At 46.5% G+C, this 22659-nt stretch overlaps 1 protein-coding gene across 1 annotated transcript in view; it reads left to right on the top strand.

Annotated features, from left to right (window-relative positions):
- Positions 1-13979: 13979 nt before the first annotated feature.
- Positions 13980-22659, top strand: part of LOC126471385 (hornerin-like) — a 21853-nt gene continuing 13173 nt past the window's right edge. Inside the window, exon 1 of the mRNA XM_050099508.1 lies at positions 13980-14074. Coding sequence (XP_049955465.1) covers positions 13980-14074 — 95 coding nt within the window. The remainder of the gene's footprint in view (positions 14075-22659) is intronic.

The raw sequence follows: 22659 nt of genomic DNA, 5'->3' as shown, positions 1-22659 counted from the left end.
GACATCACACACATCCATGCCCGAGGCAGGATTCGAACCTGCGACCGTAGCGGTCTCGCGGTTCCACACTGCAGCGCCTAGAACCGCACGGCCACTTCGGCCGGCTCGAGATATCTCTTTATATTTTGGCTCAGGGTATATTCTACATGGTACGAAAATTAAAGTGGGGTAATTCTTCTGTGTTCTTCCTTTGTAGAGGCATATATGAACTGGAGTTAAGCATTTTAGCTTTTGCTTCGGTAGCTGTGACTGTACACAAAAGTTGGTGTACAAGAGTCCGTTTCCAATCTTTATGTTCTAAGTAGTTTTCGAAGAAGGGATTGGATAACATTTCCAAGGATGGTTTGTTATGATCGTTTCTACCAAAATTGTAATTTTACCATTGGATTGCTGCATGACCTAAATCTCCATCAATGATAATATTATGATTGGGGAACTTACGTGCAAACAAATGAGGTTTTCTCTAAACTTTTCGCTTACAATAGAACGTCAATCTGCTGGTCGATCGAATGATCCAATTACCAATTTGCCCAAAGAGTCTTGCCAAAAGAATCTCTCATTCAGCTTCAAATTCTGTCTCGGCGGGTCTGTGTTCCTTGTTTATTACGACAAATACACCAACCGTATATCCCACTACCCTATCTTTTTTATCAAAGTTAAATTTTTCCCAAAACGTTATGGCTATCAATGCCAGGAGCCAACCATCTTTCTGTACCTCAGATTCTGTAGGCTTCATTACTTTCCAGATGCACATTGAACTCTGGCACTTTGTTGCAAATGCTTTGGCAGTTAATTACAGCCGCGCGGGATTAGATGAGCGGTCTAAGGCGCTGCAGTCATGGACTGTGCGGCTGATCCCGGCGAGGTTCGAGTGCTCCCTCGGGCATGGGTGTGTGTGTTTGTCCTTAGGATAATTTAAGTTAAGTACACTACTGGCCATTAAAATTGCTACACCAAGAAGAAATGCAGATGATAAACGGGTATTTATTGGACAAATATATTATACTAGAACTGACATGTGATTACATTTTCACGTAGTTTGGGTGCATAGATCCTGAGAAATCAGTACCCAGAATAACCACCTATTGCCGTAATAACGGCCTTGATACAGCTGGGCATTGAGACAAACAGAGCTTGGATAGCGTGTACAGGTACAGCTGCCCACGCAGCTTCAACACGATACCACAGTTCATCAAGAGTAGTGACTGGCGTATTGTGACGAGCCAGTTGCTCGGCCACCACTGACCAGACGCTTTCAGTTGGTGAGAGGTCTGGAGAATGTGCTGGCCAGGGCAGCAGTCGAACATTTTCTGTATCCAGAAAGTCCCGTACAGGACCTGCAACATGCGGTCGTGCATTACCCTGCTGGAATGTAGGGTTTCGCAGGGATTGAATGAAGGGTAGAGCCACGGGTCGTAACACATCTGAAATATAACGTCCACTGTTCCAAGTGCCGTCAATGCGAACAAGAGCAGACCGAGGCGCGTACGAATGGCACCCCATACCATCACGCCGGGTGATACGCCAGTATGGCGATGGCGAATACACGATTCCAATGTTCGTTCACCGCGATGTCGCCAAATACGGATACGACCATCATGATGCTGTAAACAGAATCCGGATTCATCCGAAAAAATGACGTTTTGCCATTCGTGCACCCAGGTTCGTCGTTGAGTACACCATCGCAGGCGCTTTTGTCTGTGATGTAGCGTCAAGGGTAACCGCAGCCATGGTCTTCGAGCTGATAATCCATACTGCTGCAAACTTCGTCGAACTGTTCATGCAGATGGTTGTTGTCTTGCAAACGTCCCCATCTGTTGACTCAGGGATCGAGACGTGGCTGCACGATCCGTTACAGCCATGCGGACAAGATGCCTGTCATCTCGACTGCTAGCGATACGAGGCCGTTGGGATCCAGTACGGCGTTCCGTATTACCCTCCTGAACCCACCGATTCCTTATTCTGCTAACAGTCATTGGATCTCGACCAACGCGAGCAGCAATGTCGCGATACGATAAACCGCGATCGTGATAGGCTACAATCCGACCTTTTTCAAAGTCGGAAACGTGATGGTACGCGTTTCCCCTCCTTACACGAGGCATCACAACAACGTTTCACCAGGCAACGCCGGTCAACTGCTGTATGTGTGTGAGAAATCGGTTGGAAACTTCCCTCATGTCAGCACGTTTTAGGTGTCGCCACCGGAGCCAACCTTGTGTGAATGCTCTGAAAAGCTAATCATTTGCATATGACAGCATCTTCCTTCTGTCTGTTAAATGTCGCGTCTGTAGCAGCTTATCTTCGTGGTGTAGCAATTTTAATGGCCAGTACTGTACGATGCGCTACTGAACTATTGAAGTCGCGTGGAAAGCTGGAATGTCATTTTCTCGAAAACTATTGAGTTTAGGTCGACGTACGTGTTCCTTTACTTTCACTCTTCTCTCAACCTACGAAGTTTCCACTGTGTCAGAGCGGTAATAAATTTTAGACAGAAGCCTTCCTCGTAAATAAAACAGTCTGTCTATCTGTGAGAACCGTATCAAAATCCCTACAGTGGTTGTCGAAATTATCCTTCAGATACAGATTGAAAAATGCGACTGGGGACACTACATATATGAGAGCAAATCAGCAAGTCCTAGCCCCAAATTTTTGTAGCCAAATTACGGTTATAAATTCGAAGTCAACATATCCATTTCCGGCGTTGGACTCATCTTGGCTTGTTCCGGCCTTATCTTTCGGTAGCTCCACCGCACGGCGCTGCTATGAGTTCTTAAAGTTGGCGGTTGTGGTTCATACGTCGGTGGCGTTGGAGCAACGAAGCTTGATTTGTTTTCCATGGAGCAAGGGACGACCAGCCTCCGAGATCTACAGGGACGTGCAGCCCACATGTGTGGAAAACTGCCTCGCTTTGAGAACTGTGAGGACGTGGTGGTGTTGTTAGTTCGACAAAGGCCATGAGGTCTTGCATCTCAATGAGCGATCGTGGAGGCCGCGTTTGTTGCTGACTGATGACCATAATCTCGCACCGATGCTATGTTGAAAGCAGATCGGTGCGTGCAAATCACGACCATTTTCCGAGAGCTTGGCATATTGTATGGGAGTGCTTACGACATCGTTCTACGGTCGTGATGGTATCGCAGAGTTTCATGTCCGTGGGTGCCTAAGCAATTGGACGACATGATGGAAGGCAAACGAATGATGTCTTCATTGAATCATCTGCAATGGTACTCCAAGGAGGGTGAAAGTTCCCTGGACACCCATATTACTGGCGATAAAACGTGGATACTGCATTTGACACCGGAATTCAAGCAGCAGAGCATTTTGTGGAAACATCCAGGTTCGCCTATGACAAAAAAATTCCGTTCAACGCCATCTGTTGGGAAAGTGATGTTAACGACCTTTTGAGATAGCCGTGGACTGCTCCTGCTGGATTTCACGCCACAATGTGCAACCGTCAATGTCGACAGTTATTGTTCCACACGGTCACATCCGAGAGCTCCCGTCAGGCGAAGGCCGAGGGGTGGCAATCAGAACTGCCTAAAAGCTCCAGCCATTCCGGACCACCCACCATACAGCCCAGACCCCGCCCCTATTGATTTGCACGTTTTAGCACCACTGAAGAAGTTACTGGCAGGACAGCGATTCACAAGTAACAATGAACCAAGACAGCAGTCCGAAGGTGGTTCCATAATCGAATTCTGTTTCAGGGGCACATCAAATTTAGTGTTGCAATGGGAAAAATGTGTGAATCGGTGTGGGGACTATATGAAATGATTTGGATGTATATTTGTCATTACCTGTATGTACCTTACTTCGGCTAATAGAAAACAGGGGCAAAGACATTCCGATTTGCCTTCACACACGAGTGACACAGCCGACTACGCACGGGTAGTATTATGTACAGTCAGACAGCTTGTGTGGCGTAGCATATTTTGCTAGCAGGCTACTGCGTGGAGTTATGAACAAATTTCAGAGAACAACGTTTTAACTGAATATCGTCACTTCCATATAACTTATGCGATGTAAGTGGCACACGACAGAAAAGTTGACAGGAGGCATGAATGTTACGTGTTCGGTATTGAAATGGCGGTTGGAGTGATATCTCATGGCAATAATGGTGGCACAACGTGATATAAGAAATATGTTTGCAACGAATGCAAAAACTGTATGTGAATCATGTGTGTATGTGTGAATGATTCAATTTGTATCAGAGGCTGGCAGAGGTTACGCAGATAAATAATAATAATAATAAACCACACAAAAAATGACAATACAAGTATAGCTCTTTTATAGAATGAATTTTCACCCTGAGGTGGAGCGTGCACTGATATGGAACTTCCTGGCAGGTTAAAACTGTGTGCTGGAGCGAGACTGGGACCTGAGGCCCTTACCTTCCACGGGCAAGTGCTCTACCAACAGAGACGATTGGTCTTGACTCGTACTTGGGTAGCTCAGTTGGTAGAGCGCTTGAGCGTGAAGGGCGAAGATCCCAGGTTCGAGCCTCGTTCAGGCAAACAGTTTTAACCTGCCACGAAGTTACATATCGGCGCACATTCCGATGCAAAGTGAAAATTCATTCTGTAAACATCCTCCAGGCTTTCGCTGCAAGTTACGCAGGAGAACATCTGTGAAGTTTGGAAGGAAGGAGATGAGGAACTGGCGAAATGAAGTTGTTTATTTTGTGTTAACAGTACTTCCCTTGTGAAGTTTAGCACGCACTGTGATGCATTGTCGAGGCTCATTGCTGCAGCTCTTTGTCGTGGACTCTCTATACCGCATAGATAACTGCGTCCATATCTGGGTTTGATTCAACAAAGGCAGAAACCTGACAGTAACGATGGCGATTATTGCTGAAACGACTGGTTTTCGGTTATATCGTTTTCTTTTTCAAGTTCAGTTTAACTGGACTGTGAAAACCGCTCGAAATAACTGGTTTAAGAGATAACCGATTTTCGGTTTTTTGTTCCTATTATGTTCTGTAAATAAGGATGGAAATCGAACCAAGATTGAAAAAGTTTTTTCTCCCTCAATTTCAAAACACAAAGAATCAGAATATTGAACTAATAGGAAAACAGAAAAAGACTTAGTCCATGTACGGTTCGCCGCCTTTCTCGAACAGTGAAACATGGTTGACTACAACAAAAAATCCCCAGTGTTCTCCTATTGACTGGAAGTTTTTGTAGCTCTGCTCAAAAGTCGTGTTGTAATAGCGGATCGTACCACTACTTGGGCATTGCAATCAGTCAGTGCTATAGGGTGAAAACTGAGGATGGAGAACTCTATTTTTCGTGTTAATTTGTCCGTTTTCATTTGTTAAAAGCAGATAAAGGCGTTTTGTCTACACAGGCAGTAGATGATTTGATTTGTGGTTTTATTTTAAACTATTAGTGAACTGTTATGTTCCAAGTTTTCTCGTTACTTGATGTCGCAAGTTTGTTGCGGCTTCTCCCATTTTTAATCTTTTAAAGCAAACGGACTTCGTAAAATACCTCAGACGAGGAATGGTTCCATTCTGTGACGATGACAGTGAGAAACTGCCACATTGACCAGATAGCGCAAGTCTCACACACTGCATGTACACGAATACCAAATAATATGCCACGCCACATGGTAACTGTACATTATTGACCCAGCAGAAGTATACCAATTCTTATACTATTCGTTTGTTGCCTGTATCTGTCGGTATTGTTACTAACATAGAAGTGATTCTTTTTCCAATTTTCTATTATAACACAATATTTCAAACCAATGCTAATTTTATTAATAAAAACACTCGTTCCTTAAAAAAGTTTTATTTAAAAACAGACGGTTTTAGCATTGCTGCAATGGCTAATTGATATTTCGATTACTTCTACCCGGTTATTAGTAAAAATATAGAAGCACTTAATATGACCAAGGCCAAACAAATACCGAAAAATACCCGTATCGGTTTTAGCCAGTCAACGAAGCAAAGATGCTTTTTGGAAAAAATTTTACTGGTAAAAAAAAAAAATAACATCACATATTTTGGATTCGCATGTTTTCTTCGCAATGCAATTCTTGGTTAAAAGTACTTCATTATTTCAAACTGTGTCTCATCACAGCCTGATGATGAAGTGGTTATCTTTTCGTCATTGTTCATATTTATTATGATACTTCAGGGTTGAGTGAGTGACTGCCCATTGTTCTAGAAATTTGCTGTGAATTGAGTGTGCGAACTGTGATTGCTAATCTGAGGCAAGCAGCCATTGGCAGATTGAAATTGTAGCCATATTTCGAAAGGCGTATCGCCAGATCATTGAGAGGTGATACAAGGTTAAGAGACAGAGTGGAAAAAGGGAACTCTTCCGGGATTTGATCACACAACCTTTCGGCTTCCAGCGACACGTTCTACCGCTCACTACACCACCACATGAGATGTTACAAATTAGGTCCTGCTTGCTGCATTCACAAGACATTGCTACTGTCTCTGGTTATGGCCCCTGTTTGGTAGTTGAAAATGGTACCGTTTTCACAACTTAATTTCAATTCGTCCTAATTCAGACTGTATGTATGAAATGTATATAAGCTACATAGAAAAACTTTCCTCAAGACTCAGCCTATCTGTTAATAAAAATCGGGTAAAAAGCACCACAGAATTTCCTGAGACTAGCCTGCCTTTACAGATGGACGCAAGCAAGCGACTTAAAGTCATGGCGTACCTCCTAATATCGTGTCGGAGCTCTTTTTCTTCGGCGTAGTGCAGCAACTCAACGTAGCACCGACTCAACAAGTCGTTGGAGGTCCCCAGCAGAAAGAGCCATGCTAACTCTGTAGCCGCCTACAATTGCGAAAATGTTGCCGATGCAGGGTTTTGTGCACGAACTGCTCTCTCGATTATGTACCATAAGTGTTCGATGGAGTTCATGTCGGGCTATCTGATTGGCCAAATCGTTTCTTTGAATTGCCCAGAATATTCTTCAAACCAATCGCAAACAACTGTCACCCTTCGACATGGCGTACTGTCAACCATGAAAATTACATAGCTGTTGGGGAACATGAAGTTCATGAAAAGCAGCTAATGTTTTCCAAGTAGCTGAACATAACTGAGTAGCCAGTCGATTCCATACAAACGCAAACGACACTATTATGGAGCCACCAACAGCTAACACTGTGTCTTGTTCACACCCGGGGTCCACGAATACGTAGGGTCTGCACCACACTCGAACTCTACCATGAGCTCTTACCAACTGAAATCGGGATTCATCTGAGCAGGGCACAGTTTTCCAGCTATCCAGGGTGCAACTGATACAGACACGAGCCCAGGAGAGGCGCTGCAGGCGATGTCGTGTTGTTAACAAAGGCACTCACGTCGGTCGTCTGCTGCACATGGCCCATTAACGCCAAATTTCGCCGTATTGTCCTAGCGGGTACGCTCGTCTTGCGTCCCACATTGATTTATGCGGTTATTTCACGCAGTGTTGCTTGTCTGTCAGCACTGACAACTCTACGGAAACGCCGCTGCTGTCGGTCGTTCAGCGAAGGCTATCGGCCACAGCGTTGTCTGTGGTGAAAGGTAATGACTGATTATATATATATATATATATATATATATATATATATATATATATATATATATATATATATACTGTAAAGAACCTATCTTTTGCATGTAAGTGTAGCTGTATCAGTGTAAAACTTTGTTCACAATGAATTATAAGAAAATATTAATTTACGTGCTTCTTATGATCCCGTTCGTAGATCCTTGTCTTAACGTCATTCTTTCTCCGCAAGTCCGTAAGTATTTGCAAACTGGTTATGACAACACCTTGAATGACTAGTAAAACCCCACATATTCTTAATCCGGAACAATGCTAGAGCAATGTTCTATTAACATATTGCTTCGCTGCAAATTACTTTAAGACTGCAATTTGAACACTAATGTTTTGTAATATTGTCACGTCGAAACCGTAGTGAAGGCCAAATCCGAAGGCAGGGTCATCAGCGAAATAGACTACTTGGAACTGAAGCTATTTTTTTACCGACGTCAATGTGGAGCTACAACAGAAGTGAACTCCTGGACGGAGAATGTAGCTATTTATACAGACATGAAGCATTTAAGAACGCTGGTGTTGATATAGACAGCGACTACTTCAGAATGCTGGTATTTACATATACATCGAATATTCCGCAGTACACAGACATCACGAACATTAGACATTTCAAGAACCTTCCTCAACTTATAAATACTTAATAGCAAATCAATGCTAGTGGCTGTGTTTGAACTTGCGATCTACAGCACTCAATGCTATTAGTTGCGCTGCAGTATTATGCCACTTACGTGTTAATTGATTTGAAATAGAGATTCAAGAGGGCAGGTCCTGACAACGTAGCAATAAATAAATTGAAAAATGCTTCGAGGCACTCACTAAAACTGGGGAAACCATCAGAATCACTTAGTAGGCGTCTAAAGGATAACCACAGTCAATACAGTTACGGCCGAAATATATACATCTCGAGGAAATAAATGCAGTGATAATGTTCGTGTATAGCATTGGTGTAGCTAGTGGAGCGAGTGCAGCCGTTATGTTACTGATTCCAAAGGCTGCAGTTACACTTTCCATAAATACGTCACGACAGAAATAGCTTCCAAAAGTTATTAACAACTGTGCCACTACACATCATAACAATGTGGGCCTAAAAAGACCACGACATAAATAAACTCGCCATTGTGAGCCTATAATATGCACTGTTCCGCAATGTTTAGTAATTTCATTGTATTACAATTACACAAAATGAAATTTCATGACTTATTTGCAGGTCCCAGAACCTTCCCCGTGGTGTCAACGGAGTAGGGTTAATGTAATGTGAACGTCAAATTATTGTTGATTCGGCACTGTGATTCGGGCCAGCCCTGATTTACAGTTATAGGTGTTCGGAACCAGAAGCGATGCGATATTTGGTATCAGTGCAAATATCGGAAATTCTCTCGATACCTCGATAATATCGGAAAAGTCAACTAGTACCGGAGCCGCCGCAACATATTGATTGCTTATTTATTTCTAAGCTTTTTTTTTATTAAGAACGAAACGCTGCATGTATGGAAATAGGTTATGTTTTCATGATCCAACATTAAATTCAAACTGAAAACAAATGTAAGAAGTATATGACAACTTTTCTAAGCGCAAGCAAAACACGGAACTTGACAAACATTTTAAGCTATCAATGTATATTATTAGTATAGCCCACCATTACAACTCTCTCTTTAAGACAAAAGCTCTCCATTTCAATACAAGACAAAGTGCAGTGTAGGAATTATGTTACGTCTGTATGAAACAAATGGAGGACTGGTTTTCAGGTGTTTCTACCAAAACACTGTGCTCTGCTGATCCATCTGGTTCTCGATGTTTCAGTTACTTCTGTACAACTACAGGTCCTGGGTTCAATAATAAAAATCATATTACAGTCATTTAAAAATATTCTCACCTCAGACTCGTTTACACTGAGGTGACAAAGATGGCGTAGCGATGTACACACATACATATGGCCGTAATATCAAGCACACAGGGTATAAAAGGGCAGTCCTTTGACGGAGCTGTCAGTTTTAGTCACGTGATTCATGTGGAAAGGCTTCCGCCGTGATTATGGCTGCGCGAGAGGAATTAACAGACTTTGAACGCGGAATTGTAGTTAAAGCTAGAAACATGGGACATTCCATTTCGAAAATCGTTATGGAATTTAATATTCCGTGACCCTCAGTGTCAAGAGTGTGCCGAGACTACCAAATCTCAGGCTATTGAATATGATTTCTGCAAACTGTCTTGAGCACCTACTTCGGCAGACCACACGCGATGGAGGTCTCTCAGATCCAGTAGGTAAAAACAGGCCGGACCTTGTCGATGGCATTACTATAGAGACGGGGATCATGATGACATCATAACAACTATAGTTACGGAAGTTATTTAATCAGTCAAGAAGGCTAGGAGAGTATTTCTGCCACAAAGAGCAGATAAACAGTCGTTAGCATCTCACTTAGTCAGTGATCTGACATCACGTAGTTCCAGTAAGATGGATGTGAAGTTTCTATGGACAAAGTGCAAGCCGACTGTAAATCGTGGTCTGGAGACATATGAGCGTAGTAGGTGGATTAAGGACGGAAAAGACTAACCATTTATAACAACAAACTTCTGAAAATGATGTAGAGGCAGAGGCTGTTGCACTCTGGGTTCAAAATGGAATGCGCAATGACGACAGTAAAGGTTAGTACAGATTCTGAGAAGCTGTCGAAGTCGATTGATTGTAAGAGGATACAAAATGACTAAGACAAAATTTCTAGCTGGTGTGATGGAAGGCAGCTGGCTCTAAATGACGAAAAATGTGAGTTAATGCGGATGAAAGGAAATATGAATATGTAGTGTTCCGATACAGCATTAGTAGTGTACTGCTTGACACAATCACATTGTCTAAATATATAGGAGTAAAGTCGCAAAGCGTCATGAAATGGAACGATTATGTGATGAGTGTGATAGGGAAGGTGAATGGTGAACTTCGGTTAATTGGGAGAATTCTGGGAAAGTGTGATTCATTTGTAAAGGAAACCGCATATAGGACACTAGTATTTTTGAATACTGCTAGTGTGTTTTGGATACGTACCAGGTCAGATTAAAGGAATACATCGAAGCAATTAGAAGGCACGCTGCTAGCTTTGTTATCGATAGGTACGAAAAACACGCAAGTATTACAGAGATGCTTCGGTAACTCAAATGGGAATTAATCATAACATGTAAGCTTTAACGGCCGGCGACTTCATTAATTAAAACTTCCGGGCTGAATTTCCGTGGTCCATATATAAAACTTCTTCTCTTTCCTGACGTTTCGTTTCCTACTCCGCGCAACATATGTCGAGGTGAGTCGGCGACTGGCTGCTAGGCGCTGGAGGTCCCGCTTATATAGAGCGCTTAGATAGCGGCACCACTCATCACGTGCTTTTGACTTTAGTACTATCTCTGGGTAGTGCCATCTCTCTCGAGTACAGGTAATCGATTGTCACTTCGTTGGTGCAAAGTCTACTGCCATATCTTGTCTAGTTTTAATCCTTCTTTTTTATTAAAATTATTTTCGTGCTTTTGATATCTATAGCTTCTCTATACATGCGGGTATAATAATGTGAGGTCCTAACTATCATGTTTGTCTCACTAAATTTTATTTCGTGATAACCGTCTTTGAAAACGTGTTCCGCTACAGCTGATTTGTCAATTTGTCCCAATCTACAGTTCCTTTTGTGTTACGTTAGGCGGGTATTAACACTCCTTTTAGTTGTTCCAATATAAACCATGCCACAGCTGCACGGAATTATCATCCTAGGCACAAGAGAGGAGTCATAAAAACTTTTTTGAACAGGGCTAATAACATCTGTGAGCCAATTTAATTGCAAGATGAATTAAGCCATTTGCGAACGGCTTTCCAGAGAAATGGGTACACTGACAACGAGATAGATCGAGCACCCCACCCTAGCAGAAAAGTGTACGAAAATACATGACAACAACAACTGTTGGCTGGAAAAGATTTTCTGCCATTTATTCATAACATCACGGACTGTATTGCAAAGTTTTGGCCAAGTTTCAAGCGGAGACAATCTTTCGACCTACCAAGAAAATTTGTGAAAGTTTAAGATCTGTGAAAGACTCACGACACAACCTAGCTACTGCAGGTGTGTATAAAATTCCGTGTTGCTGTGGCTTATATTGCTGTGGTTTATATTGGAACAACTGAAAGGAGTGTTAATATCCGCCTAACAGAACACAAAAGGAACTGTAGATTGGGACAAATTGACAAATGAGCTTTAGCGGAACACGTTTTCAAAGACGGTGATCACGAAATAAAATGTATTGAGACAAACGTGACAGCTAGGACCTCACATTATTATACCCGCATGTATAGAAAAGCTATAGAGATCTACAAGCGCGAAAATAATGTTAATAAAAAAGAAGAATTAAAACTAGACAGGATATGGCGGTCGACTTTGCACCAACGAAGTGACAATCGATTACCTGTAATCGAGTGAGACGGCACTAGCCAGAGATAGTTTTAAAGTCGAAAGCACGTGATGAGTGGTCGCGCTATCCAAACGCTCTGTATAAGCGGGAACTCCAGCGCCTAGCAGCCACACGACACACGCACGACGCACGCGCCTACGCACGCACTCGAGTGCTGCTCGAGATGTCGACGAGAGAGGAGTGTTTCCATGGGAAGGGTGCAGCGGATCGTCGTGCGTCGGGGCAGCTCAGGCGACTGAGCTGATCCCGGTGGCGGCCCCGTCCGGCCCCCCACCTGTGACGAACCGGCTACCGACTCCTGACTATGCTAAGGATGACTCTTTTACATCTAACTGGCACAATAGTGGCCGAGCGTTCATTCTTACGAACAAGCTCGCTCACGAGAGCTCCTACCTTGGCCGAGAAGATGATGAAGCGGCCATACTCGCCTTCTGTACCATTCTGGAGGCTGCTGCACTACCGCACAAGAGACAGCAAGAGTCGGGTGTGCCACCGAGAGCCTCGCCGGCCGCACTGCAAGAGTTTTCTGCCCCGGCGGTGGCGGCCTCGGCGGGTGTTGCGCCGCTGGACTCGACCACTCGAGAGGTCGATGTGGCCCCGGTTGCCCCTCTGGCCCCAGAGACACAGGAAGAGCCGGCGGCTGCGCTAGTTGATGCCCCGTCCTGCGCTAGGAGAAACCCCGCGGTCTGGACGGGGGCACAGTCTGCTGCAGATACCACCGAGGTGGACACCATCGAACTGCCGGACGCAAATCTTGCTGAGGCTTTTCCCGGGGCATCGACCCTGACGATGCCCGCTCGCCCAGAAAGCGCCGGGCTGTGACGCACTTCCATTACGACAATTCCTCCCTGACACCGCGAGGCCGCGGAAGAAGGCGTCTAGGGCCTCCCGCGCCTCCACCTCAGAGGCTGTGAAGACGGTCGCGGGCTCCTCCCGGAGCACCGCCGAGCCGAGACCGACAACGAAGACGCAGCCACCCCCTCGCTCGCCTGCTGCCTCCCAGCAGCCTGATGCGGACGGCTCTGTTGCCCCAAACAGGCAGGGCACCGCCAGGGCTGATGCGCTGCAGCAAACGCAGCCGCTGCCGACCGCCAACGCGTTTGCAGGCGCCAGAGTAGACGCCGTCCCATTGGACGGCGACGCGCCTCTGGCACCGCCCCAGAACAAGCCGCCGCCCCCTCCGCTTATCGTCGTCCAATGGGACGGCGTCTGCAAGGATTTCCAGCAAAAACTTGACAGGGTGGTTACGTCTTCTTCAACGTCACAGTGACGTCCAATGAAGAGCACCGCACGGTGATGGACACCACCTGCAAGGATGGTCTCTCGTGCTACACGCACCCTTCCGAGCCGCCAAATTTCTGAAGGTTGTTTTCCGCAACCTTCCCCTCAAGTATGGCGCGGACTACCTTCGAGAGGAGCTCGAGGACATCGGCTTTAGCATCCGGTCCACCAACCTGATGAAGTCCCCTCGAACGCAACTCACCGAGACATGCCGCTGTACCAGGTTGTTCTCGTTGACAACCTGGAAAACCGGAAGATTTTCCAGCTGCAGCGGGTCGCAATGTCAAGGTCGCGGTGGAACCGATTCGGGCCAAAAGCAAGAGGACCCAGTGCTTCTCGTGCCTGAGGCTGGACCACGTTTCCCGCTACTGCTCCATGCTGCCCCACTGCGTTCAGTGCGCGGGACAGCACGAGAGCAAATCCTGTGGGCTCGACCGAGAAGAAAACCCGACGTGCTGCGGCGGGCCGCACGTTGCCAGTTACAGATGCCAGCAACTGAGCGTGGCTGCTCCTTCTTGTAAAGTGCACCTGTCCACCAGCTTTGCTGCCGCCACCGAGGGCGGACCGACTGCCTCCTCCACCCAAGAACGGAGCAGGTCGCTGGCAAGCGGCAGCAGCCGACTGCGCCTTCTGCGGCTTCGTCCGGGCTGTTGGCAACCGCGGCACCCACGCCTGACGCGCGGGATGCCGCCACACGCAGGCGTAGCCTGCGCGCGAGCCGGGGCAACCCTGCCACTGCGCGACGGACTGCCGCCATCACTCTGCCGCGGCAGCCCCCGGCAACTCGTGCTGCGCCGCCACTGCAACTAGCTGCCGATGTTCCACGGCAGTCGTCTTCTACGGAGCGGTCGCAACGAGCCGACCCGTAGCGGAGGCCTCCCCAGCGCCCCCACCGCCGACTCGGCTCCGATCGCTTTTGCGGTCGTTGAGCCAGCTGTTCGAGTAACTCCCGGTGCTCGTCACCGCGGTCACGACGGCCCATCAGGCCGGCGTTGCTGCTTCTCGCCGCCACGGATAACCGCGACATCCGTGGCCTCACCGTTTGCGCCTTCAACGCGAACAGCTCGGTCCCCCAGCAAGGGGAATTCAGGACGTTCTTGCGCGATGAGGCAACTGACTTTTGCCTCGTGTTCGAGACATTCCTGAAGTCGGGAATTCATGTCAAGTCGGCCAACTATCGGTGCTACCACACCGACAGGCTGACCCACGGTGGCGGGACGGCCATCTAAGTCAAGGCGTCCCTCAAACATCACGAAGTCCAGCTGCCGCCCTCACCGCGATGGGAGCCACTAGGGTGGCTGTGACCACTACGGCGGGGTCATCACCTGCGCTGCGGCCTACAGGCCGCCGAGGGGACTGCTCCAGGAGGCTCACTTCGACACCCTGCTGGCGTTGCGCGGGAAGATCTTCATTGTGGGCGACTTGAACGCCAACCACACGCAATGGAACTCCCGCATCACCTACGCCAGCGGCCGCCGCCTCCTTCGCGCAACAGAACGTCATGGCGCGATAGTACTGGGGCCCTACGACCACACCGTCTTCCGCCATCGCGGCCAGCCTGACGTCGCCGTACTGAAAGGTGTCGTACAGTTGACGTCTGCCACTGTTAGATGCACCGTGTCGTCCGACCGCTTTCCGGTGGTATTCGACGTGGACGTCATCCGTGCCAAAATGCCAACCCACCGCCTGAACTTGCGCGCCATAGAAGAGGCCAGATTTTGTGCCGAGGTCTTAGATCGCCTCGAAGGCGCGCCCGACCCGGATGTACAGGCAGCCGACGCAGCGTTGGCCTTCTTCCCGCGGCACACTCTCGGCGCAGCAGAGTGGGCCACTCCCAGTCGGCCGGGACGGCCGCGAAAAATGTCGCGCCAACTCCCGCCGCACATCTTGGAGGCCATCAAGCACAAGAATCGCCTCTTTCGAGAGCGGCAGCTGACGCGGCTGCCCGAGACGAAGCGTCGCCTCAACAGGGCGCGGCGCGAGATTCGGTCCGCCACAGATGATCACCGGAATCGTGAGTGGGCGGGCCTTGTGGCCACCCTAACGACGACACATGGCAGTGCTGGGCGGACGGCCAGGCGCTTCCTTCGCCGTCACCAGCGAGTCCCGCCCCCTCCACGTGGGTGCGAACGTTGTGTGCGAGCCGGATGCGAAAGCCAACATGCTCGCGGACACTTCGAGGAAAATTTGCAGCCCGCCGATGGCGTGTTCGATGCCGACCTCGTCCGCCCAGTGGAAGACCGCCTCCCGGTTTTCCTCACTGAGAGTGAAGAGGACGACACGGTAGAGGAAATAACAGCTGCAGAAGTCGATCTGCAGCTCCGTCGCCTCAACCCCAAGAAGGCGGCTGGCACGGATGGTGTCACCGACTGCATTTTCAGGTTGCTACCGCCAGAGGTACACCAGGCTCTAGCGTACATCTTCAAGAGCATCCTCCGCTCTGGGACTTTCCCTTCCCCAAGGCAAGGACCCACGTCAGGCAGGAACTACCGGCCGATCAGCCTGCTCCCGTCTTTCTCAAAAGTCTTTGAGAGGTTGTAGGTGGAGCGGCTGCCACGCCACGTGACGGAGCAGCAGCTCATCTCCGAGGAACAGTTCGGGTTCCGGAGCGGCCGCTCGACCACCAAGCAGCTGTTGCGCCTCGTGGAGCAGGCGATGCGAGCGCTGAAGACGCTGGAGTACCTAGGGGTGGTGCTTCTCGACGTCTCCGAGGCCTTCGACTGCGCGTGACACGACGGCCTCGTGTACAAACTTTTTGTACACGGGGTACCAACGTCGTACGTGGTCCTACTGCACTCGTATCTATCAGGCCGCACATTGCACGTCCGCGCAGATGGAGGCACCTCCACCGAGCGGCAGATTCGAGAGGGAGTGCCTCAGGGGTCGGTTCTCGGCCCCCTGCTGTACTCCCTCTACAGCGCCCACGCACCGCGGGTGGCACGCGTGGAGTTAGCGCTTTATGCTGACGACACTGCGTTGTTCACCCACAGCACTAACGCGCGCGAGATGCGCCGCCGCCTCCAGCTCGGATGTGACGTCCTGGGTGTCTGGTCCACGAAGTGGCTCCTGAAGTACAACGTTGCGAAGAGCCAGGGTGTCGTCTTCAGCAGGAAGAGGCTACCTGCGGACCTGCCGCGGGCCACAATCGTGGGAGGGGCGGGGGGCGGGGCATCCCATGGTTGCGGAGCGGCAAATACCTCGGTGTCCCATTGGACAGGCACCTTACGTGGCTGCCCCACGTCCGCGACGTCAGAGGCAAAGCAGTGAGGAGACTACGTGCGCTGTACGCGCTGCTCAACTCCTCGTCTGCACAACCTCCACTCCACGGCCTCTCCATGCACCTGGCGTCGGTACGGCCGGTTCCGGAATATGCGGCGCTATTGTGGGGTAACGCAGTAGCGACGCACACTGCGACGCTCCGACGCCTCCAGAATAGGGCGCTGCGACTGGAGCTCCACAAGCCACCTCGCTACCCCACGAGGTTGCTCCACGAGGAAGCAGGCATCCCTTTCCTGCGGGATCGCTTCCGGCAAATCGTCAGGGTGTTCTACAACAACACATAACACTCTGTCAGACTTCTAATTCGTGGATTGGGCCAACAGGTCCACCACAGGCCGACAACACGCTGGCCCGACCTACTGCCGGAGTAGTTCCCTCCCGCAGTCCCGATGAAGATACAAAGAGCGACTCTACAGCCAGGGACGCTCACTGAGGACAGCTCGTCAAGACAGGCCCCACTGCCAACACCACAGGTCAGCGCAGGAACAGTAGCTCCGCTGCCTACACTGCCTCTACGCGTGGCATATGTCGCCAGTGTTTTACTGCGAGCGAGCGAGCCTACCAGCCAGTCGCCGAGTCACCTCGGAAGATGTTGCCCGCAGTAGGAAACGAAACGTCAGGAAGGACAAGAACATTTATATATGGACCACGGCAATTCAGCCCAGAAATTTTAATTAATCAAATGCGAATTCCTGGAGGCAAGGCGACTTCCTTCTCAAGGGACCCTCTGGGTAAGCTTAGAGGACCGGCATTTGAAACTGACAGCCTCCCACTTACATTTCGCGTAAGGACTATGAAGATCAGGTCAGAGAGAGTAGGGCTCGTGCGGATGCGTACAGTGAGCAGCCAGAACGTTAAGACCACTGCCCACCGCTACGTACGACGCCGCCTGTTGTCGTTGCGGGCACGTGACGCGGAAACAAAGTATGCAAACGGAGCAGACACGGACGGGAGACCACCCTAGCCAAGATATGGGCTGCAAATGGTGAAATCCGCTGAGATAAGCGACTTTCACAAACGGCAATTTATTATTACGGAGAGCCTGTGGACGTGTATCTCGAAGACTGCGAAGCTGATTGACTGTTCACTTGCGACTGTCGTGAGCGTCTACGGAAAAGGAGGTAGGACAGTAAAACTACCACTAGGTGCTAAGTGGTTGGACGTCCGCAACTCTTCAAAGAACGTGGGGTTCGGTGGATTCTGCTGTAAAGTAGGATAGATGGTGACCCGTGGCATCTCCGCCGAAATAGCACAGTGTTGATGCACGCACAGGCGTTTCGGAGCACACCGTGCATAGTACACTGGTGAACATGGATCTCCACTGCAGTCCACCCCTACGTGTTCACATGTTGACCCAAAGGGGTCGTCGATTACGCTTGCAGTGAGCACGGCGCCATCGGGATTTGATCGCCTATCAACAGAAACATGTCGGCTATTCGGGTGAATCACATTTTTCCTACACTAGGTCAATGGTCGTCTCCACAAACGCCGTCATCGTGCTGAAGGTCGCCTCGAAATGTGCAGCGCGCCACGGATGCAGGCCGAGGGGAGGAGTATTAAGCTATGGGAGACATTCTCCTGCTCTTGCGTAGGACCTGCGGTAGTGACTGAAGACACGCTGCCAGCTGCGAACCGCGTGCAGTCCTTAATGCTTGATGTCTTCCCTGACGACGACGTCATCTTTCAACAGTATGACTGACCGTGACTCGGAGCCAGAACCGTGCTACGGTGGTTTGAGCAGCATTGTAGTGAACTCACGTTGATGTCTCTGCGAGTAGATTCACCTGATATAAATCCTATGGAACCCGTATGAGTCGCTATCGGGCGCCAACACCGAGTACATAAATCAGCCACCTGTTATTTAAGAGAATAACATGACCTGTGCGTAGACACATAATGCGACGTACTTGCACAAACCTGCCAACAAACTATCGGCTCCCTGATACGCAGAACCGGTTATGTATTTCGCTCCGAGACAGACAGAAAAGCTATTAAGCAGGTGGTCATGACGTTTTGGCTCGTCATTGTGTAGATAATCGATTTTGCCTAGCTCTATTTCCGAGTAGAACAGGAAGGGAAATGATTAGTAGTGGTACAGAGTACCCTCCGCTACTGACCGTAAGGTGGGTTGCGGAATACTATGCAGATGTAGATATACATTTCTTTGGCCCGCTTCATGTTACCTGCTAATATGTTTCACACAAAACAAATAAGTTTTCCGGACGTAATCTTTGAGAAGTCGTAAGCTGCTCTGCGGTCTCGCATTTCCTCCTGACTTCCATACCACCGAAATAAACGACAGATTTCACAGTTGTATTTGTTGTGAAATGGTAGTGCCATAGAATTTGTTTAATGGCATCTCATTCAGCATCCACTGTACTATTTACTATGATTTCAACGATTGTAATTTCAACTTTCGGTCATTTTATAGTGGTTAAAGGTACTGACAACACAGCAATAATCAACGTTAATGAAATGAACGTAGGCTTAAATCCATTTTATCAATTTTATTTACAGTTGCTGTATTTACGCACATTTAATCACTTTAAAAAGACCGAAGGTCGAAATTACAATCGGGGAAATTGTAATAAACAGTGGCGTCGAAAGCGAAAACAATGAAATTTAATAAAGGAGAGAGAGAAATTATTTCGTAACTATTAAGACAATCTTTTCCTTACTATTGCATAGAATAATCTACACGACTTGGGAAGAGTTGCCTAAATTTAATCACTTTTGAGATTTTGTTTACTATTGTCTAAACAGCAACTTATAAAGGTATTTAAACAATGCCATACTCAACTGTGGGACGTTGTTCTCGGTATCTGATTTAAGGAACTAAAAATCTTGGAAATCTAAACACACTACATATAATTTTCTAAACATCTGCAAATGATACAACTTAAGAATCTGCTTTCTTAATATGTGTATGTGTGTGCATAAACTGTAACATCCTTATAAACTATATCCCTGACCTGAAAGATACCTATTAGTCTAAGTTTAAGGAAATGTCCCATGTATTGGTTCTTACAACACCATTTGCTGCCATCACGACACAACTTCTGCCCTCCTTTCTCCATCCCTGTCCACTTCACAACAGTCAACATTTTTTTTACTTCATGCGTCTGGTCTCTTATTCCATTCGCTTTTTCTACAAAACTCACTGCACCATTCCTGTATTTTAGGAATGATTTTCTGTGGGGGTTTCCCCACAGAGTCTCGAAAATATTTCCTTTTCACAGGTCGAGCTGTAGCTCCAATCTTATTCTCCTTTGCTTGAATGGACACCTTCAGCCCACTTTTTGTCTGCCATTGCTTCTTCTGCACTGAAATTCTAGGGCAAACCGACTCGTCGTGCAAAGTCTAACGCAAGTCTTACTTCCGAAAAGCGTGAATCGAACATTATCTCTTGAAATGTGAGAACATATCATTGCATTCGTTTTCAGTTTCGCTGGAAAACATTTCAGTATCCTCGTTAGCATTTTTCTTTTCATTTTCAGCATGCCTCTCCACAGTTAGCTTAGGAACATTTTATATTCGTTCACATACATTCAATCCGTGATTGCCAGTTAAATATACTGTTACAACTAAATGCAATTCTTCTATGCCTCACTTGCCATAACGCCTATCTGTTTCTGTACTATAATACACAATGATTATTCGATTAATAACTTAGCATAAAAAACGCATGATAAGATTCACCACGTCATTTCTAAACATTATGTTGCACTAATAGTGCTGAACACATTTTTAAAGCTCATTACACGAAAAAGTTTCATAAATTGTACCAGCGGAATATACGAAGCTTCTAGCGGTAGATTATAAGCAACGTCGCTATTTTCCTTTTGCCAGTTTCCTACAAACGAACCACAACGAATACAGAGTCATGAATGTCTGTAAATTAAAGCTGTTTCATGTACGTTAACAAAAAATAAAACATTATGTTTAACGTTAATTGTCCTCGGAACGTGCACAAGAGAACGGTTACTGTCTATGAAAACCACAACAAAATGAACAGTGCCTTCCGACGACCTCTTCCTCAACACGTAGCCAATAATATGGCACCAAGAAGCAGGAACTTCACTCCGACGTCACAAGATGTCGGACAGTGCTAGAGGCAGTATTCTGTAGTAGTGTTATGCATTGGGACCTCGTACTATAAAGGCACCTCTCTCCTACATATGTCAGTTGTAGACGACAAATTGCAGATTAGCACTTAATCTATTTTTTCCTTTTATTAGAATTTATTACTTCAAATTTGTGAAGAAAACTGTCACAATATGTGCAAAACGTTTCAGACATTTCTCTGCATTACACAAGCTAGCGTAGCAGATTCCATAGTGATATTTTTGTTGATAGATAGCACTATGCATCTGAATAGGAACCAAAATCTCGAGCAGATGTGTCCTCAATTAAATACCAACTGCATTCCACCAGAGGTACATACTTAGCAACAGATGGTGGCGCAACAAGACATTCCTTAGAAGATTAGTGGGATGGAATCAATACCACACCAGCGAGAAAAGCAAAAGGTATACAAGAGCTTCAGTTGACTTTCACAGTTGCAGTAACAAACAAAATACTTAGATACGTAAAAAAATGAGAGAATGGTAATGTGTAGGACTGAAGCTCAGCACGACTGAAACATAAAATGAAATGGACTGCAATGTCGCATCATAGTTTCGGAAAATAATATAATACTAAAGATATACCAAGCAATTGGATATTGATCGATACGAGTAGATAGTACTCTACACTCGCTGAAAAACTATAAGGTAATAGACATTATGTTACATCAAAATAAAGTCCAAAATGCAGTTATGCTAGAAGCTTATTTAATAGCTTTTAGTTGCAACAGGTTCCATGCCAATGGTAATTTTCTTAAAAGCTATTTATTTCGTCCACTGGTTGTTTCTTTATATCCATTTTATTTTTGCTTTGTACACCACGACGTTTCCTCCTTGTAGCACTTTTCAATATAATGTTGAACGCGTTAAACATATATATTTTGCGATACATTCATATAATTTCATGAACTGTCCGTAGCTGGTCGGGCTTGAGAGCTGTTGCCATGACAACCGATTTAGCACGAATAGCAACACAGCCAAGCCTTTAACTAGTGTGGGCTGGCTCTGAACTGTATTTAACATTACAAACGAATTGTTTGGCACGAGGTGCCGATGCACATAGTTCAGCGATCCCTTGGTGTATACTGCTGTTAGTAGATATTTACAGCTTTCAAGCTCTGTGAACTATGTGCTGTCCACGAAATTATATGGCTGTAACCAAAAATTTATCTGAACGAGATATTTAATATTTCAAACTTCGTCACATTTCCAAATTGTTTGCTCCTTTACTACTGAGTAGTTAATGACATTAAACTATAAAAATCCGCCTCTTGTAGGCGACTAAGTGAACATGCGGCAATAATAATAATAATAATAAGCAAAGCTGTAGACCTAATGGAGTTGTTTATGAACGACGAAGAGGACCATAATAAATCAGTTTGAAACGGCACAGACAAGAAAACACTACATGGCAAGCACCCGTATCATCTAACACAGCAACACATTGATCAAGACGCATCCAACACATGGCTCAGAAAAGGCAATATATACAGTGAGACGGAAGGATTCATGATTGCAGTACAGGATCAAACAATAAACATCGGATATTACAGCAAGCATATTATTAAAGATTCCAATACCACAACAGATAAATGCAGACTTTGCAAACAACAAATAGAAACAGTAGATCATTGTACAAGTGGATGTAGAATACTAGAAAATACAGAATACCCCAGAAGACATGACACTGTAGCAAAAATAATACATCAACAGCTTGCCTTACAACATAAACTTATAGAACAACATGTTCCCACATACAAGTATGCACCACAAAATGTACTGGAGAACGATGAATACAAATTATACTGGAACAGAACCATTGTAACAGATAAAACAGCACCACATAACAAACCTGACATCATACTCACCAATAAAAAGAAGAAATTAACACAACTAATCGAAATATCCATACCCAATACAACAAATATACAAAAGAAAACAGGAGGAAAAATTGAAAAATA

This window comes from Schistocerca serialis, chromosome 3 (genome assembly GCF_023864345.2).
Source record: "Schistocerca serialis cubense isolate TAMUIC-IGC-003099 chromosome 3, iqSchSeri2.2, whole genome shotgun sequence".
In the NCBI taxonomy this organism is placed as follows: Eukaryota; Metazoa; Arthropoda; class Insecta; order Orthoptera; family Acrididae; genus Schistocerca; species Schistocerca serialis.
Note: the sequence above shows the minus strand (reverse complement) of the source record. Positions and strands in the feature narration are given on the sequence as shown.